The sequence below is a fragment of the Lissotriton vulgaris genome, chromosome 6, assembly GCF_964263255.1.
Source record: "Lissotriton vulgaris chromosome 6, aLisVul1.2, whole genome shotgun sequence".
NCBI lineage: Eukaryota > Metazoa > Chordata > Amphibia > Caudata > Salamandridae > Lissotriton > Lissotriton vulgaris.
The window spans coordinates 1,411,959,708-1,411,987,490 of NC_141694.1; the positions used below are offsets into that span (position 1 = coordinate 1,411,959,708).

Consider the following 27,783-nt stretch of genomic DNA (forward strand, 5'->3'; position numbering starts at 1 on the left):
TTTTACTGTGGTTTATCGTATTGCGAAAAGTATTTACCTTGTACCTGAAGTTCTTGCTCTAAATACTTATAGAAAAGAAGCATTATTTTTCTAATTCAGTCTCAACTTCATTGAATGTGTGCCTCATTTATTGCCTTGGTGTGTACAACAAATGCTCAGCACTACCCTTTGATAAGCCTTACTGCTCGCCCACACTACCACAAAAATAGAGCATTAGTATTATCTACTTTCTTCTCTGTAAACCAGTAGGAGTCTCCGTGATCTTTCTGCACAGTATACCCCATTGTGGTGTCCTATATAGAGAGGTGGATTTCCTCCAGACACTATGATTCTTTCCAGGTTGTGGCCAATTATTTTAAGCCATGGGACGTAGATGAATCACAAGTTGTTTTTCGACATAAATGCTACATGAATCATGTCTTTCAAGGGGACTTCAAGATTGTATTGGCAGTATATGGTGTTCTTGCTGTGGTTCTGGCCCGGAATTAAACAGGCTTGTTACAATATCATTCAAAATGTAAATCAAATTGATGTGAATTGTCAATGAAAGTATATAATTTAGTTTATACTCCTGCAAGGTGCAGTGCTGATATTAAACACAATGTTTTTGTCCACAGGACAATTTATGTATGACTCCATGAGCATGGCGCAAGTACAGACGAATCGAGTAGCAGCCCAAGCTTTAACTGACGGATTGGTGGAGCTCTCAAGACAGAAAAGTGTGAGTACTGCAACTCTGGCTGCAGTAGAGCAAAAGCAGAGAAGCAGTCTGATCTTGCTGTGCGAATAAATCTATGTTCTGTGCATTAATGGGGATCTTGGCCCAAGTAGAAAGTGAATACCCTGCACTGTTGGACACTGGTGAGTCTGGCACTACTGCATATTTGAAACCTTTGACACAGATGCACAGTACTGGACACTGAAGTGCTGGCACCTTTCGACTGTGGGGAGTTTAATCTCTTGGATATTTGGAACTTCATCACCATTTGACATCTGTAAGTTCACTATTGTGGTGCACTAGTCCTGTAATATTTCATATTCCTGACGTGCACAGTGTTGGCCAACAGAGAACCAAGCAATGTTGGACACCAAGGTATTGACTTGATTTGACTATGCTATGGGTGTAAAGACGAAGGCTATAGACAGTCTTGCCAGCCATCTCTACCATTTTTCATTTGTCTCAGGAAGTTTGTCTTTTTGGGGGGTTTATCAATGGGTTTTGAGGGCCCTATCGCTAAGGGACCCCTCAAATTACACAATATTATTGCTTAGTGTTACCCTTGTGGTATTCCCTGAGAGGAGACACTAATTGATCTGCCCAACCTGCAGTTACCCCTCCTTTATCTCCCTCTGCACAAGCCCTGGCTTTGGCGGAATGAGATCTCTTTTTGGGTGCGCTGAAGATAGGTGCCTCCTGAACCCTAAAAGTAAATTTTGTCTTAAGGCTTGGGGTAGACAATGACTCCTTCATGGTTATTGCTTTTGTGTGCTTCGGATGTTAATGAAGGTTATGGCCTTAACGGTTGGTACAACTTATTGTGATCCGTAAAACAGTGTGCTAACTGTAAATACTCCATGAACGGTACTAGTGCTCCTTATGTTTGGGTTACTCAAAGCTGTTTTTGGACATTTGCTTTTCTAAAAATAATGACTTCAAGGTAAAAAATGGCTGCTGCACACAGATGACAACCCTATTCCCACCTCTTGCTTTGTGGTTCTTTGTTTCCAGGATTGTCTGTAAGGATTACACAACTGTTCACACCAGAACCTTACCCGGAATATGTGCCTGGTCCTTTATGGAGACGGCCTTCCCAGAATTCTACCTGAGGAAGAAAGCTGTGTCTTAGACTAATTTGCTGGACCCTTTGAATCTGCAGTATGCACTGACTCTTGTAGGGAGACATGACCCAACAGTGCTGCTTGTTATCATTGAGCTAAAAACAAGTCTGACGCCCCTCCTTAAGCTCTCATGGCCTTGTTGTGCTGCTGTTGACTTTGCCTGTGTGGGAGTCCTCAGCCAGTCCAAGAACACCAGAGATTGTAACTTAGTCATCTCCATGCCTTAACAGAGAGCAGAGGAAGGATGTCGGAGAAATCTTTTACAAGTACAGGAGATATATGTGGTGCTTTTCATTGCAAGCACACTCCCTTGCTACACCACTTCCTTTTATTTTATTCTTCACCTGGCCCGGCATTTTTTTTCAGGGATCCAGAATCTACCTGGCGTACCTTCTACTCTGATTATGAGATGCCAGGGAGAAACATTTTGTTAGTGGCATGTGTAACTGTACATACACATGCTGTGCATACTTTCGCCATCTAGTGTTAGGCTTGGACATACTTTTGAGTCACGGGACCTAGTGACTTCACCTATTTGTGGCAATGGACATGGGCATCTGCGCCCTCGTTAGATTTTTCTTCCCTCCTCTTTCGGGTTCATGTGAGTCTATGTGAACTCCGGTTCAACAGCACGTCGTTTTCTTGCCTTGCCTTCAGATCAGTTCCTCATTGGTGTTGAAAACAATCCTGTTTACTTGTTGGTCTCTACCGTCACGCAAACTTCATTTCCGTTGCGATCTACCACAGGTAGATAAGACTCACTGGACCTATTCGGGGGGAGAGAGAGGAGCTGGATGTTAAACAGTTGGACGCTCTAGCTGCAGAAGTCGAGGAAGCCTTTAAGCCAGAAAGTGTGGACTCCAAGGCAGACGTCGAAGCAGAAGAGCCTCCACCGGCCTAGTGGTCACCGAAGACCACAGTGAGTACTACTACTGCCTCTACTCATCAAATAAGGTACAATCCTCTACCTTCCAGGCTACTTCTGAGGCATCATGTGCACCACTGTTTCCCGGCCATGGTCGACACTGCTTTTCCAAGCTGGACCCGACACCTGCACCACACTCTGAGCCAAAGTCCTCGTCGAAGCCTCAAGCGTTGACATCACCCACCGCTTCAGCGCTGGATTCGAAGATGTACTGGACTCCCCAGGGTGTCTAGTTTTCAGATATGTGTGGGTTTGGTACGTTTCCCTAGCTGGCCGCTGAGCCTGGCGCCAAAAACACTAGTGCCCCCCCCTTGCAAAACCAGATCGTTTTGTGATAGGTAATTTTGATGTCTCCACAATACATTTTGGGGCCTTGCCTGTCGTGGGTACTTGACCCACCCACACAAGTGAGGTACCATTTTTATTGGGAGACTTTGGAGAATGCGGGGTGTGTGGAAGTTTGTGGATCAACGCAGATTCCAAAACTTTCCATCACAGAAAAGTGAGGGAAATGTGTTTCTTTGACAAAGTTTGAGGTTTGCAAGGGATTCTGGGTAACAGAACCTGGTGAGAGCCAGACAAGTCACCTCATCTTGGATTACCCTGGGTGTCTAGTTTTCAGAAATGTATAGGTTTGCTAGGTTTCCCTAGGTGCCGGCAGAGCTAGGGTTCAAAATCTACAGCTATGCACTTCGCAAAAAAAGGGTAAATGTTTACTATAGAAATGTGGTGTGTCCACGTTGTGTTTTGGTCTGTTTCCTGTCGCAGGCACTAGGTCTATCCACAAAAGTGAGGTACCATTTTTATTGGAACACGTTGGGGAATGCGGGGTGGGTGGAATTTTGTGGATCCACGCAGATTCCAGAACTTTCCATCACAGAAATGTGAGAAAAATGTGTTTATTGTTTCTTTTTTACAAAGTTTGAGGTTTGCAAGGGATTCTGGGTAACAGAACCCGAAGAGAGCCAGACAAATCACCCCATCCTGGATTTCCCTGGGTGTATAGTTTTCAAAAATGTAAAGGTTTGCTAGGTTTCTCTAGGTTCCGGCAGAGCTAGGGTTCGAAATCAATAGCTAGGCACTTTGCAAAAAATGGGTCAGTTTTCACAGTAAAAATGTAGGATGTCCACATTGCGTTTTGGGCCATTTGCTTTTGTAGGCACTTGACCGACCAACACAAGTGAGGTGCCATTTTGATTGGGAGACTTAGGGGAACACAGAATTGTAGAGCAACTGTTATTACCTATTGACTTTCGATGCATTTCTGCATTGTCTTCCAAATGTAAGACCATGTGTAAAAAAGAAGTCACTTTGAAAAATGTTCGGTAATTCACATGCTAGTATTGGTACCCACAATTTCGGAGATGTGCAAATAGCTACTATTTCTAAACTTTATATTTTGTTCCCATTTCAAAAATACATAGGTGTTTTTCATGAAGATTTTTCACTATTTATAATTTCCCAAATGAATTGCTATATACCCGGTACACAATAATAAACCATTGCAAGATGCTGCTCAGTTATTGGTTCTGGGTTCCTCAGGTTCTTGGTGAACTTACAAGTCCTATATATCCCCACAACCAGAAGGGTCCAGTGGATATAACGGTATATTGCTTTAAAAATCTGTCATACTTAGAAGAAGTTACAGGTGAAAACGTTGCCACAAATGTCTGTTTTTTTCAACTCCTGCTTTTTCAACTGTTAGTTTCTATAAGAAAACCTTAAAGGATCTACACAAATGACCCCTTGCTGAATTCAGAATTGTCTACTTCTCAGAAATGTATAGCTTCCCAGGATCCATTATTGCTTTCATACCCATTTTTTACCAATAACTGGAAGGAGGTTGAAAGCACATAAAATAGCAAAAATAGGTTGTCCCAGTAAAATGCCAAAACTGTGTAAAAAAAAAAAAGATTTTCTTATAAAAGTCTGTCAGTCTCTGGAAGTTGGAAAGATGGTGATTTCAGCACCATATACCCTTTGTTGATACGATTTGCAAGGAAAACACAGACGCTTTCATCTGCAGCACTTCTTTCCCATTTGTCCCAAAAAAACAAAATGTAGCTGTTTTTGGACTAGTTTCTGGGTCCCCTCCTGGGAAATCAACAAACCCTGGGTACCTTTAAGATCCCCATGATGTTGGAAAAATAGGAAACAAATTTGGTGTGGATACCTTATGTGGTCAAAAAGTTGCAAGGGCCTAAGCAGGAACACCCCCAAATAGCCAGTACACATGGGGGAGGGGGGAAGGCCTAGCAGCGAAGGGGTTAAAAGGCTAGTATTTCCCTGCATGTGTGCCTCTTGTTCTATATGAAGTCTCTCTGCTCTTTGCTTTGGTACTGTTTATATGTATGTCTTAGCTAAAAAAATTGGTTTATCTAAAGTCTGCTGTTTCTTATAGAACTTGTAATCCAGGACCTACACTTGAAATGATCACATCATTACTCTCATTTGGTGTGTTTTTATATTTGATACACCTACAGTTTGCTGTTTCTTATAGAAGCTGTATTTCAGGGCCTTCGTAAGATTGGTATTTTCACTTAATGCATTGCTGTATTTCAATATACAGGCCTATTTTCATCATTAGACTTGATGTTAAATTATTTTCAAACAATTCTAAATCAATAATTTTGTGTTTGTTACATTTTCATAGCAAAATCCATTGGAATTCCTGGCCCTTTTTCTACTAAGGAAATGCACTAAGAACAAAGAATTTAGAAAACAAATTCTCTTGACTGAATGTGACTCAGAGGAAACCCTCAGTACATTGTTGCAGGTAAGAGTGGTAGATTTCCATGCTCTATCCAACTGTTCCTACATTGTATCTCAGACTCCGATATGCTGGCTGCAATAATTTTGTGTAAACATATCTCTGTAGTCTTTTGTACTTAATTTTCTTAATTCGTGGAGCGTGAGACGTCCTTAGTTTCATAATGGGATAATTTGGGAAATGTGTAGGCTTTTCTCATTTATAGGAACAGATTCAAATGGTATTTTTTAGTTTTTTATGTATATATTTTTATTTTTGGTTTCTTACAGGATGTTGGGCAATAGAGCAGAAAGCAGCATAAAAAATACAAAGACTGCAAAGTATCTTAATACATACACTCCCTTATAATTATTATTAAAAGCGCAAAAGTGCAGTTTGAAAAGTGCTAGGCAGAAAGTGCAGATATAGTTCACTATGGTATTCAAGGCAAAATCCAACATATTCAATTGCACCCGAAAGAAATAGATATAATTCCTAAAGCATAATATCTTAAGTGCCAAATATGCAATTTCTAAAGTACCAAATGCTAAACAGAAAGAGCGCATACATTCCACACTACAATTTTGATGTTCCCCTCCTACTTCAATTCAGAAAGAATGGAGCAGAGTACCTATACATTTTAAAGGAACTTCTTCGTTTTCCCACTCGCTTTGCATAGGCCAGCTCCCGAGAGTATACATTATTAAATGTCTCTAACTACATTTGCTGTCTAGGTGTTTCAGCAGATTTCCAAAGTGCTGTAATTGCTTACCTTGCCAGTAACATTGCAATGAACCACCAGCAGCAAGCTGGAGGAGTGATGCCCACATGCCTAGAGCAGCCAGCCATTCACATCTACTGGGTACAATTTCCCCCGGGAATCTCACAGACACCTTGGAGCACCTTCCCCGAAACTTTTCATGCCGTTACATTTCCAGATAATATCAATCCAGCTACCATGTTCCAAGTATCTAGGACATTAGTCAGATATACTTATATTCCTCTTAAAGCAATACAACAGAATAATATACCATACCTTGAGCATACAATTGCATTCTCTCAAAATTAAACCCACATAGAGCCTTGGAGCTAAGAACAGATGCGTCCAGCCATTGCCCCGGAGTTAAATTCGCATTGTTCTCTTGTGCCTACTTAGCTTGTATTGATCTAAACTGAACCTGGAGATTAACTACTCCTGAATTCAGCAGTTTACCCATTATCTCTGTTTTGTATAGGCATGCATAACTTGAAAATGTGCGCAGACTACATCCTGAGTTGTTTCAATTTGGAAAGGTTGGTATTTCCTCAAAATATAGACAATCTGAAGATATACCAAGCTATTCTGCAGAAGATTCTAATGGTAATTCTTCCTCTTTTGAAATTCATCTAATTTGACTGCAACAGAAATAACTTAGCATCCTCGATTATTTTACCTCAGTCGAGTGCAGAAAAGATTAATGTTTGTTTTTATGGCAATTTGGAGCCAGGAATCTCTCTTCTAGTGATCTGCATTCTTAGTTTGCATTACTAATGTCCACATTTCCATGATGGGTGAGTATCTCTGGGGATATTAGCTTAAACATCTTTTTCTTGAAGGTACCAAACATTAATTGTCTATTTTTTTATTTATTATAACTTCCAGAGACTTACGTTATAGTTGAAAGCTTATAAATATATATTAGTTACATTAAAACATTTCCTGATCGTAGACTGTACCTATCTTAATGAACTACCCATATCTTCCACAGTTTTTTCAAATTCATCCCATCCATACCAACCAATATCACACTCCCAGAATATTTTGGCATTTGACATTCATTCCATTCCAGGCAAGGTACAAACTCTTGTGTTTAATACCCTGTTCCATTCAAATTTATGTCACTCAGATACTTCCAGGGTCCTCCACGTTTACATCTATGTGCAGCTGAAACTCTGGCCACGAATCAGCAGGCATATTCTGCTCACATTTTATTTACTTGACCAAACTCTTAAAATCTAGGTGCACCTTCCATCCAGCAAAACTAAAGTTCTCTTTAACAGTTTCAAACCCTTATTTTACTTGTACTGCCACATCTTCAGATCAGCAGTGGCCTCTCCTTTGTCACCCCACCACACTTCAGAGGATTTAAAATACTTTCGCGAAACTTTGGAGTCTCATAATCCCAGCCTTGGACGCCCTGCATTGGCATGCTGAATCTCCTTTAAGGCCCTCTGATTTACACATTGTTCCCTCCCTGGCATCGAACACATATTGCAACAGTGGAAATGGACTGCTACCATCCCAGGTGGAATCTCTACTCTGAGTCATTTTAGCTTTGGGGCTCATTGTTTCTGCAAGGATCATATTATAATCAGCCATGCTTTGGAACTTGCCATCTGCATGTATTTGGGTAAATGAGAATTAACTTTCCACACTGGATCTACATTTGGCTTTTGTTTCCTTCCTCCTGCTCTGACCAGTCTAGTGTTCTGTTGGGCAGTAATATACAATTGGCTCTCCCAACAAATCAGCAATGTGTCATTGGGCCTATATAAATGCTTGCTGCTCCCCTACCTAAAATACCTTTTAAATGCAGATAGCCGGAATGGATGCAATGAAAGATTCTTCCCAATATGATTGGATTGTGCCTTGGGACATTACACTTGGTACCCTTATTTGACAGAAACAGCCATGCATCTCTCTTTCCATACAGGAAGCCCAAACCTCTATTCAAGACCTAATCTCTTTGGGATACTTGTTCCCAAATCTGAGAGGAGTATATGCAGAGCATATCTTTGGCTCTCATACTTGACAGAAAGTGCTTCCCATATAGGACATTCTTGTCATGTGCATCTCATCTGCTTATTCAAGCTCTGACTTGTAATGGCTGTGACAAGTTAATACTTCCAAGACCACACAAGTCACACCTGTACCTGTGCACATGCCAGTGACAATAATGCTTTTCAATGGCTCACATGTAAGCCCGTCTTCACTGTGTTTTCCTTCCTATTAACAAAAAGAGTCTTTCCTCATAATGGTTCTTGCCATACAGCTGGGTCTTAAAGTTTTAATGTTTTTTCCAGGATCTGCTCTTTCTACTGACAGTCTGTGCTTTTGTGATCTTTATTTGATTTAAATTTATATCTGCCTGATGTTTCCCTGCAATTAAAATTTTTCTACGTGAGTCAAGAGAAAATACATCTGGAAAACCCAGTATTGTTCATGAGATACCTAGATTTGTAGCTGCAGTGTAAAAAGACAAGTTCTATCATAGCAAAATTGTTCATTTATAAATACTTTAAAATGTCCTGTATAAGGAGTTGCAAATTGTGACTCTATTTTCTCGAACTTTGTACACGTTTTGAGATCAGATCTCCAGTCGTCTTTAAGCTCAGGGGCTTAACAAAGCCAGAGGGGGCTCCATGAAAGTATGTAGAACCCCTACACATCCAGGTAAAGTTTTAAGGTGAAAATGAGAGGTGAATAAAGGTCCCCTTACCACTTCCTCCCTGCCATGACTCCTGGTAGTGAAAATGTACCAGATTCATTTCTTTCTACTGTGAGGCATACCTCTCTCTTTTTTTTATTATTAGGTGTTTTCTTTTTTCTTTCCAGTATGCATTGCAAATTAAAATGCATACAATAAGCAGAGTTACTTATATATGTGCCACGCATTTGGCAGCAGGTACCAACAAGAGGTAGGAGGCCTAGGTCACATAGAGAGCAAAAATAGTCTACATATCAGTCCTCAGTAGAGGTCAGAATGCCAACATGCTCAGCCAAGAAGCAGATAAGTAAGTAACAAAAGGAGTATGATTGGTGACCAACACCATATAGTGGTACGACTGTCAACAGAAAAAAATCAATATAGATTCATTTATAGAAGAAAATAGATAACAACAAACAAGGTAGAAACAACTACACTACACTTGTGCAGACCTACCCTCTCCCACCCTGAATGTCGCAAAAAGCTCAGCAATAAGGACCCCGTCACTGCGTGCACAAATATATTAACCTCCCATGGCATGTCTGCAAGGATATTCTGACAGACAGTGGCAGATAATAAAGTACCGGCAGGGATGGTGAAGAAACGATCTGTGCCCCCCTAAGGTGGTGTTATAAGGTCGTCGTATCGGTGTGCATATCCGTCTGGTGCGCAGTCAGAATGGTATTCCTTTAGGTAGAGAGGGGGTATTTGCGTAAGCCAGGATTGTCTTCTCTGTGCAGGCGACACTTTAAGCTTGCGCCAATGTGAGCAGTGAGCGCCGCCATGTCATCAGTGGTGGTGGTTCAGACAACTTCTAAGGTCGAGTGATAAGGCATTTTGCCACTATGAAATCCAGATCTAGGAAACGAGAATTAGCTTTGTGGCTTTTATGTCTACCGTAGAGGCCCATCATACATACCTCCCATGTGTGCAGGTACTGACTCCTAGTGCAGGATGACAAATGGGATGTAACACCTGACCAATAACTGCTCAGGCGTGGACAAGCCCATAGCATATAAAACATGTCATCATCAGTTTGTTGGCATCTGGGGCAAGCGGCATTGACTGTATTAAAATAGCGATTCATTTTGTCTTGGTAGAGGTTTGCTCTTTGCAGGATATAAAACTGAATGAGACTGAAGTGGAAGTTTTGTGGTATATGTACTGAGCATTCCAACAAGTATGCCCATTCCCTATCCATGAAGGGGCATTGTAAATCGACTTCCCAGCGCTGACATAAAGTGCTGAGTGGTGGAGCAGGATGCCTCCACAAAGCATCAGCAAACCAACAAACTAAGGACCTGCCGGTCCCTATTATCTGGAGATTGGCATCACAAGATGGGTCGGATGTTCAGAGGTCATGTCTCCCCACTTACTCCCTAAGGATGTGATAACAGAATTATATAACAGAAATCGACCAGTGGCCAGACCATCCTCTTCTACCAGTGCCTCTCTTGTGATTAGAACACCATCTCGATAAAGATGTGTATACCAGTGGCGTGCCGTGCATTCAATTCTGACGATGCAGGGTGTTGGGGTGTACCAAGGAATGTGTGTAAGTGATCACGGGGCAGATGAGAAGGAGACTCCAGCAGTAACCTCGATATGCTACCCCCAGCAATAAGGAGTCGGTGTAGGCCTTTGTACTTGGGTGAAACAGGTGTATGACAGATGGTAAGCCCCATGCATGTCACGTTGTTGCCGTATATCTGCTAAGTTCAAACTCACCAACAACTCAGCAGTCCACTGGATTTGTGAGGCCGGATACTACTGTTCAAACTGTGGCACAGCGAGTCCACCCTGATTCGTTGGAAAATGTAACTTCGCCAATGCCACCCAACATTTAGACTTGTTCCAAATGAATTCCCTCACCTGGCTATTAAAGGAACTGCAAAACACTGCAGGGATATAGAGGGAAAGGTTATTGAAATATTACAAAAGCCATTTTCAGAAGTGCCCTGCATCCCATCACAGAGGGAGGCAGCATACACCAGATGGACATATGATAGCAAAGGACCTTCACCGTGCGGAAGCGTTACTGTCAAAGAGGTCATTTTGGGTGTGACAGGTAACAAAACGTGCTAGGTTGCCAATCCTTCTGTATCTCATCCAGAAGAAAATGTAGGTTGGAATCATCTGCAGTTAAGTGGGGCCAACTTGATTTAGATCAATTAACCCTCAACCCAGAAAGAATGGCAAATGTGTTGTGTCAGGAAAATGGTATTCAGGATAGTGTTGTGCCCCATAAATAAAGGCATATGTCGTCAGCATAGAGTGATACAATATGAGTCCTTTCTCCCAGAGGTATGCCCCAGGCACTCCCCTGATCATGCAGTGCCTCCGCTAGCCGTTCAATTGCCAACGATAAAAGAAAGGGAGATAGAGGGCAATCCTGTCTAGTTCCTCTACACATGCAAAACGTGGGGCAATATAAGGGGTCCGGTTGTTACCCTGATCAGCAGTCGCGTTAATAGCAATCTCATCAGCCCGAGAAATCAGGGTCCGATTCCATTGTGAGGCAACACGTCAAATAGGTAAGGCCACTCCAATGAGTCAAAGGCCTTTTCTAGGTCTAAGACTATACATCTAGCACAGGGCCATTGTTGACTAGAGGAAGTCATGCCACGAAAAAGTGACTCAGATAGAGGGAAGTGTTACAGGCTGGGACAAACACATTCTGATCCGAATGCGCTAAGTGCGGGACCAATGGCGCTAAGTGATCCACAAGGATCTTGGCCAAAATTTGTAGTCCGAGTTAAATAGGGCTAAGGGACTGTACGAACACAGAAAAAGAGGACCTTTAGTCAGTTTAGGGAGTGATATGAGGCTTGCCTCCCTCTGGGAAGCAGAGAGGGTATCAACAGAGAGAGCTTCCTCATACAGCTCCAGAAGTCTCATAGCAAGCAATGGCTCATACACTTCATAAAGCTCTGCAGGGAGACCGTTAGGTCCTGAGGCCTTGCCCTTCGCTAGTGCTCGTATTGCCATCTGAACCTCAAACTGCGTGATGGGTTCTTCTAATTCTGTGCATTGATCCGAATGCTAAGGAGCATCGAAATTGTAGAAAAGAAGGAGTTAAAGTCCTCAGGGCCAGGTTCCAAGACTGATTGATATGAGTGTGTAATGGTGTATCAGTTCATCATGTATGGCATGTCAGTTCATCGGGTATCAGAGTGGGAGTGGCATCCCATGCAATCTGTATATACTGTGGATTATGATCAGAATGTATACATCCCAAATAGTCAATTTGCATCACAGATGGGAGCAGTGAAAAAGCACCCACAAACTTATTTATACGGATTTGAAGGTGATGTGGAAAGGAGAAAAAGGAGTAAACTCGCTTGTAAGTGTTACGCAACGCCAAATATCAACTAATTGCCAATGCAACAGCCAATCATGTAGCACCTGGGCATTAAATATTGCTGGCATACGTAGTAGCGGGGGAAAGGAGCGATTCAGGGTGGTGTTAAGTACTCAATAACTCCCTCCCCCCCCCCCCCCCCCCCCATGAGCCGCAGCAGCCCACTCTAGCGGGTCAGCGTCTCAGATAAACTGCGCAAGAACGTAGGTTGGTCAGTATTGGGAGCATATAGAGAACCTTGGTGGCCATCAAAACGGCCAAGCACAAACACATATCTACCCTCAGCATCTATCCCAGTGTCTTTAACCACAAAAGGAGTATTTGCCTTGACCCACACAGGAAACTCCCCTAGCATATGAGGAGTAATCGGTGGTGTATACCTGTTCCCGCCAGCGCCTTTGCAGTGTGATAGCTTCTGCATTTATCAGGTGCGTTTCCTGCAACAATGCAATATGTGTGGAACGACGTACCTGAAAGAAACAGGTTAGTATTAGATTCCTTACCTTAGAATATCCACAGGCATCAGACTGGATCCTGAAACTTTTGCGTAGCAGTACCCTTGCGCGTCCGTAGGTGTCGTCTGCGGCTCCGCGTCCGTCGCGCTGATGTCAGTTCTTCTTTTTTCCGTGCCAGCAAGAAACGATCCAGGAAAAAGTTGTACCCTAGTCAATTTTTGACTAACTCTTTTGATCCTTTTTGATCATCTTTCGAAGTCTCTCGACTCCGACTGTGCCGGTAGGGATGCCCGGGTTCAAACCCTGTGTCGATTGTTGCCGACTGATGTCGGTAACCGACCCCCATCGCCGGGGCCTTCACTGTCTGGGCCCGACCACGACGACAAGTCCTGCTCCGACTGCCGGGCCCTGACGTCCAAAGCTAAACGGGAGCGGTCCCGCAAACGACCCGAGCTCTGGCAGTCATCCCCGCGCCGCTTGAGGTCCCGGTCTGGAAGGAGGTCGAGGGACCGGTCGCGGGGCCGGATTCACCACAGTTTCGTGAGTCGTCATCAATGTTCCCTCTAATTTCTTTCCTCAATGTGCGGCAGTGTAAGAGCGCTGTGCACTGCTGACAAATCTATGTGCACCAAGGCAATGATCATACATGGGAGCGTTGTACTCAGTTATATACATCTGTGGCTATCACCACTCCAAACTTTTATTGCAAAAACAGGTGCATTTCACATATACAGCTACTTTTAATAGGAACTTGTGACAGTTGTGCAATGTAGATACAGGAAGATCTGACATGAATAGTTTACGCTAGTGGCACCTACACTCCAGGTTTAAAAAAGGACAGGAATGAGAAGGTTGTGGCATTATTGTATTTTACTGAAGTTAAAGTATTTTCCTGGTGACAATAATCTGGAACGGTGGTGTGGAATTCGCACAATGCCTGTCAATGGGTCCAAATGTTGTTCAAATTACTGTGTATCAAATTCTTGGTCCCTCTGCAGAGTGTACAAAGCAGTGGTACTATTGTAACTGTGAATATATGCAAAAATGTGTGATGGAGATACATAACACCTTAATGAGCTAAAGACAATGAATATGTATTTCTTACAGGTAAGGGGGTGATTGCACTACACCTTTAACAAACCCCAGTAGCACAGTAGCAGTTACACTTCTGTTTGCCATGCCCCTTTTAGAGACTCTCTATTTTATCCATCCCAATTAAAGCCATAGTGACATGCATGACTTCTCCTTTCGCTGGCAGCACACTTGAGACATCATAAAATAGCTGACACTGTGTGCCATGGAAGGGGAGGGAACACAACTTAACTACTGGCTGCAGCCCACAGCAAAGTGGTGAGTAAGAAGAGGTTCGCAGGCCAACAGATTAACAGGGAGAGCTGAACCAAGTGTCGGCTCTGGCTCTAACATCCCATTCACAAGCTGAGTTCTGAAAATATTTGACATCTAAATATTGCACCTAACATCACGTTAGAATATGATAAGTTTTAATTGAGATAGCATATATTTTTAACACACAGAACCGTCTCAACATGGCATATCAGTTTATTTCAAAAGTATTTATTAAAAGTGGGAATTTTTTTAACATGAACTGAGAAATATCCCTGCCAGTTCCTGATGACAATGCTTTAAATGAACGAAGAGGCACATCAGTTGTCGTGCAAGCGAAACACATGACCTAGATTTTTATTATAAATGGAGTAACTTTATAAGGCAATTATTCAAGCACAAGAGAAGTTTTTTGTGCAGCGTACATCCGTAACTCAAGTATTTGAAGATGCTCTCATATGTTTTTTTTTTCAACTGTTTATTGAGGTTTTCTTATAAGTGATAACGAACGAAAGGGATGCTCAGTAAAATAATGTATTTGCCTAGGCTCACACAATTTGGCCAAGAAGGGATTTTCTAGTTTCATACCATGCAATTCAGCCTTTAGAAATGTATTTATTTACACCATCAAAGGTTAACGCTAGCTGCTTACTTTACCAATGTGAATACATTTTGGTAACGTACAGAATCCTCATTTCAATTTGTGCTATTTTGTAGAGCACAAACTTTGGGCAGTTTTATCCTGCACATTAAAAAATACTCCATATATTAGGTTTTCTTAGTGTCATTGTCAAAAATACATCAGTTTCTGAACTCTGCAGCTGGTAAATCCTGACAGGACCCCCACCCCACACTAATAGAGCAAGCAGCGTGTTGAACAGCTGACTGTTCAGAGTTTTCTCCTCTGTGGCAAAACACGTGCAGCCAAGAGGAAGACTCTGCCTTTCACACACATTCTACACCTCCACCGACCTTGTAAACTTGCTGCAAAAGCACTTCAGCATCAAAAAACTGACCTTTTTTCCTGTCTGCTCACAAATGGTCACTTCGTCTCACAAGGAGAACTGAAGTGCGCGCTTTGTGGAAGTATGTGTGCGCTGAGGGAATGCAGTTTGAGCGCGCGCGCACCAGCGCAGGCTACAGGGAACAATGGTCATCATCCGTCTTCGGGCTCGAAGTCCTCAGGTAAGAGGCACAAGAAGTCGAAGAGGCAACATCGCTCTTCTGCCCCCCCCCGATGCTCGCGCGACGCAGCCGGGGGTTTGGGCGACACCGGACCCGCAGGCGTCGGCGCCGTATTCAACGCCGCTTGGAGATTTCTACTTCTACGACCCGGCCCATCCTTTGAACCGGAGTACCAGGTGATGGGCGGCGAGGAGGATTGGGACCCGTGAGTGCCAGTCTTCTCAGGACTGGGCAGGTGAGCTTGGGGAGGCCAGTGGTCTAGACACTTTGCCTGACACTGGTTTTGTCTCCCCTCCTACCGTGGCTACGGAGGAGGGGGTTGCCTATAGTGTGGTGCTGACGCGGGCTGCCAAGGTCTTGGGCCTTGAGCTCCCCGTCGCGGCTGTCAGGACTAACCTCCTCACTGAGGTCCTTAAACCGCAGGCAAGCTCGGCCGAGCCTCTGCTGCCGTTTAATGAGGCCTTGTCAGACGTTCTTCTGGGCACTTGGTCCAAGCCCGCTACAGGTCTGCCTGTAGATAGGAACGTGGCAAGGCGCCACCGCCCGGCTCCGGGCGACCCTTGCTTCCTGTCCACCCACCCCACCCCCGAGAGCCTGGTCATCCAGGCCTCTAACTCCCAGAGCACATTCCTGACGGCTCCCCCCGATCGGGAATCCAAGAGGTACGAACAGTATGGTAAAAAGATGTTCTCCTCACTTAGTTTAGGGTTGCAGTCAGTCAACACCGCGTGCCTCTTGGGCCATTACACCCACTCTCTGTGGGACACGGTCGCGGACGTGCTTCCACAATGTCCGGAGGGGGTCCGGACTAAACTCACCCAAGCCCTTGTGGAGGTTCGAGATGCGGCACGGTATTCCATCCGGTGTGGGCTGGATACCACGGACTCGCTGGGCAGGGGGATGGCAACGACGGTGGCGATTCGTCGCCATGCCTGGCTGAGGTCTGCCAACTTTTCTGCTGATGTTCAAAACACCCTTATGGGCATGCCGTTTGATGGCCGTCGCCTCTTTGGCGACAAGGCAGACAGTGCGCTAGAGTGCTTTAAGGACTCCAGGGCTACAGCCAAATCCTTGGGCCTCACGGCCCCGCGCCAGCAAACTGTTGCCTTTCGCTCCTTTCATGGCCAAGGAAGGGGCGCCCCCACACCTCCTGCCAGCCATGGCCCCAGACTAACACACAGCACGGTGGCGGACGTGGTAACCTCCGTGGCGGCGGTCGGGGACAACGGCGAGGTCAGTCCACACCTACCCCTGCAGCATCCGCCTCGAAACCCTCCTAGTCCGAGCTTTCAGGCCCATGTGCCGCCGGTGGGGGGCAGGGTTTCCCATCACCTCCTCCACTGGCGCACCGTCACATCGGACAGGTGGGTGCTGCAAATCGTCCGAAGGTGCTACTCCCTCCCCTTCGAGGCGACCCCTCCAGCCATGCCACCGCAGTACCACCCCGTGTCGGGGGATCACTTGAATCTTCTGCGAGAGGAAGTTGTGGCCCTCTTGGCGAAGGGGGCCATCGAGCGCGTTCCTGGGCCAGAAGTAGGGTGTGGTTGTTACTCCCACTACTTTCTGGTTCCCAAAAAGGGCAAAGGGGGCCTACGCCCTATCTTGGACCTGCGGAACGTCAACGGCTTCCTCCGGAAGGAGAAGTTCAAGATGCTGACTTTGGCTCAGGTCTTAGCTGCCCTGGACCCTGGAGACTGGATGGTAGCGTTGGACTTGCAGGACGCTTATTTTCACATCCCCGTCCTGCCGGCCCACCGGCATTACCTGCGGTTCACGGTAGGTCACAAGCACTTTCAGTTTACCGTGCTCCCCTTCGGCCCTAACAGCGCCCCACGGGTGTTCACGAAAGTGATGGCGGTGGTCACAGCTCATCTGCTCAGGTTAGGGGTTTCAGTCTTCCCCTACCTCGACGACTGGTTGTTGAAGGCGGGCTCGCCCCAGACAGTCATCAGCCACCTCCAGACTACGGCCGACCTCCTGCACCTGCTGGGGTTTTCCATCAAGGTGCCGAAGTCACACCTGTGTCCCTCTCAGAAGCTCCTCTTCATCGGAGCAGTTCTAGACTCAGCGCAGTTTCGGGTTTATCCTCCCGAACAGCGGGTTCGGGATATTCAGGCTCTGATTCTAATCCTTCAGCCGTTATCCCGAGTCTCGGTCAGGTTGACGCTGCGGCTTCTCGGGCTGATGGCCTCCTGCATCCTTCTGGTGCATCACGCCCGGTGGCGGATGCGGGCTCTGCAGTGGGACCTGAAGTTTCAGTGGGCCCAGCATCAGGGCAACTTGTCCGACCATGTCTTGATCTCGGAGGGCACTGCAAGACAGTTGCAGTGGTGGCTCACGGACCGCGATTGGGTCCGCGGCAGATCCCTCTCCCTACCCCAACCGGAGCACCTAGTTTTGACGGACGCGTCCCTCCAGGGCTGGGGGGGGCCACATGGGAGAGGCGGAGATCAGAGGCCTCTGGTCTCTGGCGGAGTCCCGGCTCCACATCAACCTTCTGGAGCTGCGGGCGATCCGGCTTGCACTGAAGGCATTCCTCCCCTCTGTCCGGGGGAGTGTGGTGCAGGTATTCACGGACAACACCACCGCCATGTGGTACTCCAACAAACAGGGCGGGGTGAGGTCGTGGACCCTCTGCCAGGAGGCTCTGCGCCTCTTGCAGTGGCTGGAACATCAAGGCGTAACCCTGGTGGTTCAACACCTGGCAGGTTCACTGAACGCCAGGGTGGACGAACTTAGCCACCGGTGCATGATGGATCACGAATGGCGTCTGAACTCAGACGTGGCGCAAGGTCTCTTTCTGCAGTGGGGAGAGCCTTGATTAGATCTATTCGCCACCGTAGAGAAAGTGCAAGGTCATCAGTTCTGCTCGTTGCAATTTCCAAGGCGGCACTCGCTCGGAGATGCTTTTCGTCACGAGTGGAGTTGCGGGCTGTTATACACCTTTCCGCCTATACCGCTTCTACCCAGAGTGCTGAAGAAGATCAAGCGCGACCGGGCCCAAGTCATCCTTGTGGCTCCGGACTGGGCACGAAGGTACTGGTATCCTGAGCTACTCAGCATGTCTCTCGATCCCCGATTCGTACGCCTCTTCAGGAGGACCTTCTGTCGCAGCAGCAGGGGACGGTCCTCCACCCGAACCTGTCCAGTCTCCATCTCCATGATTGGAGATTGAGCGGCGACAGTTGAGGTCATTTGACTTGCCTCCTGAAGTCCGCAATGTAATTCTGGCAGCCAGGCGTCCCTCCACGAAGTCGGTATACGCCTGCAGGTGGAACAAATTGGTGTCATGATGCACAGCAAAGGCTGTGGATCCTCTCTCTGCACCCCTTTCTGAGGTTCTCCTCTTTCTTCTTTCTCTTGCCCAGCAGGGCTCTGCTCTGGGCACTATCAAGGGCTATCTTTCTGCCCTTTCCGCCTTCTTAAGGCTCCCTGATCAGCCTTCTTTGTTCAAGTCCCCAATAGTAAATAGGTTCTTGAAGGGCATCACTCATATGTTTCCCCCTGTTCCTTTCGTGATGCCTCAGTGGGACTTGAACCTTGTTCTGACCTATCTGATGTGCGCTCCTTTCGAGCCACTTCATAACTGTCCTCTTCGTCTCCTTACTCTAAAGACTACATTCCTGGTTGCCATCACCTCTGCCAGGAGGGTGAGTGAGCTCCAGGCTCTTTCCTCTAAACCTCCCTTCCTTTCTGTCCATCCGGACAAAGTTGTGTTGTGGACGCGACCCTCTTTCCTGCCCAAAGTAGTCACAGCCTTCCACATCGGGCAGTCCATCACCTTGCCCACCTTCTTTCCGCCTCCGCATCCCTCGAAAGAGGATGAGAGGCTCCACCGTCTGGACCCAAAACTTGCGCTCTCATTCTATTTGCCATGCCATTTCCGGGTGGATGACCAACTCTTTGTTGGTTACGTGGGCGCTAAGAAAGGTCGGGCGGTGCACAAGCGGACCATCTCTCGGTGGGTCGTGTTGTGCATCAAGGTCTGCTACTCCTTGGCTAAAAAGGAGCCTCCTGTTGGGCTGAAGGCCCATTCCACTGGGGCCACGGCGGCTACTACTGCCCTGGGTCGGGGAGTCCCCTTGCAGGACATCTGTCAGGCAGCTACGTGGGCCTCGCTACACACGTTTGCAAGACACTACTGCCTGGACAGCCAAGTCCGGAGAGATGGCTTCTTTGGCTGTTCCGTTCTCCAGGACTTTCTGGTGTGATCATTGGTTCGCAAACCCACCACCGGGGTTGGTATTGCTGGGGTATCTATTCTAAGGGAAGGAATATAATACTAACCTGTTTCTTTCAGATGCACAAGTTACTTACCTTCGGTAACGATATATCTGTAAGAAACATTAGTTAGTATTAGATTCCTTACCGTCCCACCCATCCTCCCCATTCTGCGAACCGATATCTAGGGTTAAGGTCATTCCCTTTCAGGGCCCTAGTTTCATGGCACCAGTGTTGGTTTTTATCATGGCTCTGCGTTTCTGGCGTGGAAAAGCTATGTATAAGAACTGATGTCAGCGCGCGAGGGCGGCGTCTAAGTACTCCGGCGACGTCATCCCGGCGCCAACGACACAGACGACAGACGCTGAGCCGCAGACGACGCCTACCGACGCGCAAGGGTACTGCTACGCAAAAGTGTCCGGATCCAGTCTTACGCCTGGGGATATTCTAAGGTAAGGAATCTAATGCTAACTACTGTTTCTTACAGATATATCGTTACCGAAGGTAAGTAACTTGTGCTTCAGGTACAAATACACTGAGTAAAGGCGTGTGGGGATGTGCATCCCACACACATTCCAAGTGACTATGTTAAAGTGTGTCATGAGCACAGCGAGAGCTGGTACAGTAGAAAACCACTGTGTGTGCCATTATGTGAGCGGGCCTGTGAGAAATTAGGAGAGTAGAGCTGTGAGGGGAGGGCTGGGACATGTTTAGTCACAACAACTAGAAATAACAGAACCATCTTAAAGCATAAAACTATGAATACCATAAGAGTGGGAACCAACATGTCACCACCAAAACTACTCAAATACAGCCAAACAGGCGAAGGGCCCCAAGGGTAGGGGGTGATTTATTGAACAACAGCTGATGAGGAAGTATCCTGCAAAGGCCAGGTTGAACATGCGTTGACCTATGAAAGTGTGACAGGCTGAGAATCTGTGCGAGCCAAACAGGTGTACAGATACATCTTGGCAAAACCTAGAAACGGGGATGCATACAATAGTACCCATCAGCCTGGCTCCAAAGAAAAAGGGGGTGATTAAAGACAACAGAGCATGGGAACTTGTTGCTATAATCAAACACTGCACAGAGCGGCAAACAGAGAAAGTTACACAATGGGGTTATCAAAGAATATCCTTGGCTATCATTTGTGTGTCTTTTGCTTTCTCGCCCTAAGTGCGCCAGGTATTCCCAGACTTGGGTCCTGGGCTTACTGTGCTACTGGATTCAAGCTAGCCTGGCTGATGAGGAGTGATACCCCTCAACCGATCCCAGGATACTTGTTTCTGTTCCAGGGAGGACCTGGTTTGGCAGTTCGGGCTGGACTGTTCCCATGAGGAGCAGGGTCAAGACTAATTTGCATACAGCTGGTCTAAACTAGGGTGGAATGGTGAGCAAAAGAATGATAGATTTAAACCAAATCTTCTCTAGGGGTGAATGTTTGATTTGTTTTGCATTATCCACAAAGAAGGGGAGAGGGTCAACCATATATACAACTCTGCCACCCCGAACCCCCAAGGCAACGTACACCCAAGAGAAGGGGTGGAGAGATTAAAGTTCACATATAGCATCACAAAACAGAAAAAAATCCATCTGTTTTGGAAAACTGCCCTCACTCACACACCGAAGTGAGTGACATGCTTCATCATCGGGTCTGCTTACAAAATGCCCTGGTGTAGCCACACTCAGGGCGGAGCATAGGGGAGTGGGTAAAAATAATAAAAAGACCACAGGACACAATACAAAACAAACAAAACATATATGGTGATTAATCAGTGAATATCACCCTGTGACTAGGACTAGTGATACGAAAAAAGTGCAGTTGATAAGGAAGTACTTTAAAACTGGTTTGAGGATACCAATCAAACCTTTATTACTAGGTTCCACAACCGGGATTAAAAGAATTAGGATGGGTAGTGTTTAGAAGAGAAGATTAAAGTTGTCAAAACACCCCTCCTGGTACTGCTTGTGCCAACATGTTTCAACCGACTTACTGCGCCTCGAAAGGTCACCCTGGTCTTCTTCAGGACGAGTGTCGTTCCCAGTCCTGACCTGGCCCACCCGCAATTCGGTCAATGTGCCAAAGTCAGCTGATCTCCAATACTCCTGACTAAATCATCACATGTGGAGGAGGTTCCGAACAGCATGGGAAACAAATACTGAAAGTAAACATAATGATATATATGTTTTCTTTTGGGTGTCAGAGAACAAAGTGCCCTCCCAGACGACGAGTGATTGCAACACGCAAAACGTGGTTTACGGAATCAAGTGCCCATGTGGAAGAATGTACATAGGCAAGACTGAGAGAAAAATAAAAGTGCGAATAACGGAACACAAAAGCCGAATCCGGAACAACACCTTGACTTCGCCATTGGTACAACATTGGATTTCAGAGAAACACAGTATATCCCAATTAAGATTTCAAATACTAGAACAAGTACCACTGAAACAAGGAGTGAATAACCATCAGAAATTATTACAGCGTGAACTCTTTTGGATAAGATATCTTAACACCATGATACCCACTGGTCTTAATGACAAGTACGATTTAGCGTGCTATCTGTAGGAACTATCACAACAGAATAACCAAAAGAGAGACATTTTAACATAATACACCTGAGTAATTTACATACTAATAAAGAACAATTATGTTCTGTGATCAGGGTAATGTAATTGTTAAAAGTAACCAGTGATATCACTATAGAGAAACTCATAAGCAACTAGATATTAGGTTTTCATGATGTTCTTATGTACTGCATAACTTGATGTATATTGATTCATACACTAAGTCCCTTTACAGACTTTAAACGATGCATCAATTCAACACATTTAAAATGATCGATAAGCGAGCTCACTCTATAGTTACAAATAGCCCCAACACAAGATGAGCGTACATTAGCACCACCTAAATAAGTCATAGCATCACTTAAATGAGCTATTAAATATTTCAACCCTATAGATTTCGCTACAGCAGTTTGATACAACACAAGGAACAAATAAGGTAGAATAATTATATAATCTCGGCACAGTCAGAATATCGACAGTACCTATGAACTAAAGGTACTACATAGGAGGTTATCGTTCATATTAGGATGGCAAGAATTCAAGTCACTCACGGACTCCAAACCCCTTTCTAATATGGCCGACACGGATTTTGACCACCTCAGACACACGGGCGCATAGTCCGTCGTTGAATGAGAACTCCGCGAAACTGACGCGGAGTTTAGCGGAATCAGTAGATAAACGGGGACCGAAGCACATAGATGCTAGTGCGGAGTACGGGAATCGTTTAAACAGAAATCACGTTAACAACAGGTAAGACAGGAATATTAATATCTAAACTAAGCAGTAGACTTGGAGACAACCGATGAGGGTGCTTACACTGTTATTTTTCGTTTTTTTTAGATCGAGATAACGAAGAACAAAATACAGGTAAACACGGCAAGCTACCGCGAGCCGGTATTCTTAGAAATGTTCTCAACATCATTTAAATTAAAACAAACAATGATTTGTATATTTCAGAAACCTGAGGCACATTTGAATCAGGTATGTGGAAAACCAATTACAGAGTAACAGGGTCTAACAAAACAAAAATATATACTGAAGACCTAATCGCCTATTATATTTTTTTAGAGACCCGAGATACCATCTTTTAAGGTATGTAAAACTATTTTAGGCAAGAGGACAGTTATTACACAAGTGGACATGGCATCATTATATAGTGGCTTGCACTTATGTTTTATACACAGGTACAAGGGCCATACTGAGGGACAGGACTAAGGTTATACATCACTACAAGGACAAGGTACGCAAACATGACAATCATAGATACACAGAACCCCCTGCTAAAAATTGACACTTACACCATAGTCTTTAATTTTCTTTTATAGATACTGCCCCTGATGAAGGCACACATGAGTGCCGAAATGCATTGGGCTCATTCGTAAAATGTGGAATAAATGTATTATACTATATGTGCCAAGCATAAACTGATGAACATGGAATGTATAAACCTTGTGAATATATGTCAGTAATGAATTAGAATTGTGCATGTTAAAAAAGTAATTATGATTCACATGAAAAACAATATGAACTAGAAAAATAAATGTGTGGAATACAGCACAAAAGTGGTTTAAACATATTTTTGATTTAATAAGAGTATATAAAGCGCCACGGCGCCACGTGAACAGTGCGCGGTTGGGTGGTAACTCAACACCACCATAACGAACTCCCAGACGACCACATTAATGTAAATGTATTTGAGCTTATATAGCGCACAGCTACCCGCAGTGGGTTTCCCGGCGCTTGCTTAGGGAACCCGTCCTGGTATTCCCCTGTGAGATATTTATTTATTATAAAGTATTGTATAGCGCGAACAAGACCCGTGGGTATCAGAGCGCTTAACATAGAAGGCATATGAGAAAGACATATATATACGACAGTTATACGGACAACAAATATGAGGTAGATGATAAATATACAATATCATGTGTGCAGTTAGCGTTGATAGTCAATGGTGAGTGTATTTCTCTCAAGTAAAATGAATAAGCAAGTCTGACAGTTAGGTCATTATCAGATCATGAATGTTCTATTCTAGGTAGTGTATTTCTTCAACAGAAAGCTCTTCACTTCTCGCTTAAATGATGCCACATTTTGGATCTTCCTGATGTTAGGAGGGAGTGAGTTCCATATTCTGGGGGCAGATCCTGAGAACGCTCTGTCATAGGTTTTTTTCTTGTGGAAAAGGGCTGGCCGTAGTAGGAATTCCTCAGTACTCCTCGCTGGTCGATTACCTCCCGATAGCTGGATTTTCTTCGCTAGGTATCTTGGGGTGTTGTGGTGTAGCGCTTTATGGGTGATACATGCCATCTTCATTTGGATTCTCGCTTCATAGGGTAACCAGCTTAAAGCTTTCAAGTGTGGCGATATATGATCGTATTTTCTTGATCCGGTGATAATTCTTGCCGCAGCGTTTAGGCATGCTTTCAATGGCGCTGTGGACAATTTTGGTAGTCCCGCTAAGGTGGTGCAGCCATATTCAATCCTCGAGATAACTAAGGATTGGATTGCTAATTTGAGATCCGCTTCTGAGATGAATGGTTTCAATTTTCTTAAGTAGTTCAGGTGGAACCGGGCATTTTTAGCTATTGAGTTGATATGGGCTTTCATGTCCAGATTCTTGTCGAGAGTGATTCCTAGCGATTTCGCTGACTTGATTAGTGTTGGGGTGCAGTTTAGCGCAGTCACTACTTTCGTCCATTCCTTTATTTCCGTATGGCTCCTAGCTGGTGCGATTAGTAGAAACTCTGTTTTGTGGGCGTTCAACTTCAGCTGGTTGGTGGTTAGCCATTGTAGAGCCATTTTTAGAGTCTCGTTCATTAGCTCCATGTCTTTTAGGGAAGAGATCTTTAAGTATATTTGCGTGTCGTCTGCATACATGTGATAGGATATCTGTGATTTTTGGAGAATTTCTGTGAGCGGTTCGACGTAAAGGTTAAACAGATCTGGGATAATGATGATCCTTGAGGGACTCCAATTGAAATAGGGCATGGAGGTGAGATAGACTGGTTGACCAGGAATCGCTGTGTCCTGTTCTGTAGAAAAGAGATAAACCATTCCAGCACGGTTCCTGACAGACCCATCCTGTCCCGTAACCTGGTCAATAGAGCTTCGTGATTTACCGTGTCGAAGGCCGAGGACAGATCTAGGAGAATCAGTAGACATGCTTTGTTTTGGTCAAGTGCCTGTAGAGCATCATCGACAATATGGAGGATCGCTGTTTCAGTGCTGTGCCCTGCTCTGAATCCTGATTGGCATTCATCGAGCAATGAGAACTTGGTGATGTGTCGGCTTAGTTGGTTCTGAACGCATTTCTCAATTAGTTTGGCCAGTAGCGGGATGTTGGTCACTGGGCGAAAGTTGTTTGGGTCTGATCTATCTGCTGAGGGTTTTTTGATTATGGGAGCAACTTGACCTGTTTTCAGGCAGTCTGGGAGGACCCCTTGTGATAGTGAAGCATTTATAATTTCCATAACCAATTTTATTATGAGTTCAAGCATAGCTCAACACAGCCCTCCACAGTCAGGAGGAGACTGTCAAAGGCAGATAAAAAAGAGACATATCATTAGCACAGCATCGAACCCATCGTTATACAGTAAATGGCATCGAACTACCCCACCCACCCAACCCCAAAAACACCAACCAGCCCCGCCCACAGCTACCCACCCCTTATCCCACCCTAACCCAGTGCACGCGATCACAGTCCAGCAACTTGGGACAATCTACAAAGGTGGAGCCGGCCAGCGGCCTAGAGTGCGGGATCCACATCCAGCTGTAATGCATCATCAATGTCCACAGGGGGGTCAAGGAGCAGGCCCCGGTAATCCGCCCACCGTTTCCAGATTTTGTAATGTTTGCGGGGACATCCCCGGGCTTCAAAAACAGGCTGTTCTAGACCCATGAGGAAATCCAGTCCCGCCCTCCAAGCCCCGAGGGGGGGGGCGCGCTCGCTCTTCCAGGCCTGCGCCAGGTCTCTCTTCGCCACCACCAGCCCCAGCAACAGCAAATGGCGCTTGTAAATATTGCCTCCAACATTCTCTAGAACATGAAGAAGGCCCAGCCTGGGGGTACGGGGCAGGTCCCACCCCAACACCTCTGATAGGCAGTCCCACACCCCAGCCCAGAATCGAGTCAGTCTCTCACAGGACCATACTGTATGAAACAGGGTGCCCTCTTCAGAACCACACCGCAGACATTCGGGAGACGCGACAAGGCCTGCCCGCCATAGACGGTGTCTAGTATAATACGCCCGGTGGAGGTATTTGAACTGGATGAAGCGAAGGCGGATGGCAATAGCAGCACCTCGGGGAGATTCCAAGGCCTCACGCCAGTCGTCATCATCCAGTGGACCTACATCCGCCTCCCAAGAGGCCCGCAGTGCTGCGAGTGAAGGGGAACAGTGAGTGACCAGAGAGCGATATATCTGCGAGACCTTCTTGTCACCCAGGTCTCCCATAAACAGTTTAGCTTCGATAGGACTAAAATCAGGGAGCTGTTCCAGGCCCACCAGACTTGGGGTAAGTGCGTGGCGGAATTGAAGGTAGCGGAAAAACTGGGTCTTGGGCATGCTAAATTCGGAGCTAAGCTCCCGAAAGGACTTCAGGGTAGTACCAGAGAGGACATGACCTAGGGACGAGATCCCAATCGCATCCCAGCCGTCAAATCCGGACAGAGACGCCAGCGCCGGTAACAGACCATTTCGCCACAACGGGGTTTCGGCTGTAAGCCGACCCCACCAGCCCACCCGATGCAAGGCCCGCCGCCAGACAGTGAAGACCACTTGGGTGACTTGCGGAAGCAGTCGCCTCCGCCTAGCCGAGTACAATAGGGTGTGAAGGGAGGCGCCACCCATCAGGGAATGCTCAAGGGCATAAGCCGGGTCGCTACGGTCGCCATACCACCACTCGTTGAGTACAAGGAGATGGGAGGCCTGATAGTAAGATAAAATATCCGCGGCCGCCAAGCCGCCGCAGTAGGTAGAAAGGAAGCATGTGCGCAGCGCCACCCTGGCGGCACCGCCAGCCCACAGAAACCGGCCCAGCACAGAATCAACAGTACGGAACCACTGCGGGTCAACCTGGTAGGGATGATTCTGCAGTTGATATAGCAGACGGGGCAAAGCCACCATCTTGAAGAGGGCCGACCGGCCGTAGATATTAAGTGGCATGCGCGACCATGTCTTGACGTCCAGTTGGACCCGATCCCATACATGCAGAATGTTCCGGTCCCATGCCACTGCAGGCGAGGCAGAGAGGAAGACACCCAGGTACTTCACACCTTCAACTGCCACCTGAAGGGATGCAGCCCACGGGCAGTCCACCGCGGCACCCCCCAGCACCCACATGGTCGACTTGCGCGGGTTAAGGAAGAGCCCCGATGCCCGACCAAACTCCTGCATCAACTCCAGGACACGAGGACCCGTACGCTGCAGGTCGGTCATGAAAAATAGCACATCATCCGCATATAAGGCTATGCGGTCCGAGTGATCCGCACCCCAGACGAAGCCACGGTAGAGCTCATCGCGGCGCACCCTGGCGGCCAGCGGCTCCATGGCCAGTGCGAAAAGGTAAGGGGAGAGCGGACATCCCTGACGCGTGCCCCTGGACACCGGAAACCGAGCAGATGTCGTCCCCGAGATACGAGCCGAGGCCGTGATCTCAGTGTAGAGCAGCCTGATA

General features: G+C 46.1%; 1 protein-coding gene across 1 annotated transcript in view; it reads left to right on the plus strand.

Moving 5' to 3' along the window:
• ECT2L (epithelial cell transforming 2 like) overlaps window positions 1-27,783 on the plus strand; it is a 566,170-nt gene that overhangs the window by 311,735 nt on the left and 226,652 nt on the right. The window contains exons 13-14 of the mRNA XM_086927539.1: window positions 618-721; window positions 5,418-5,540. Of these exons, the coding sequence (XP_086783665.1) occupies window positions 618-721; window positions 5,418-5,540 (227 nt within the window). The remainder of the gene's footprint in view (window positions 1-617; window positions 722-5,417; window positions 5,541-27,783) is intronic.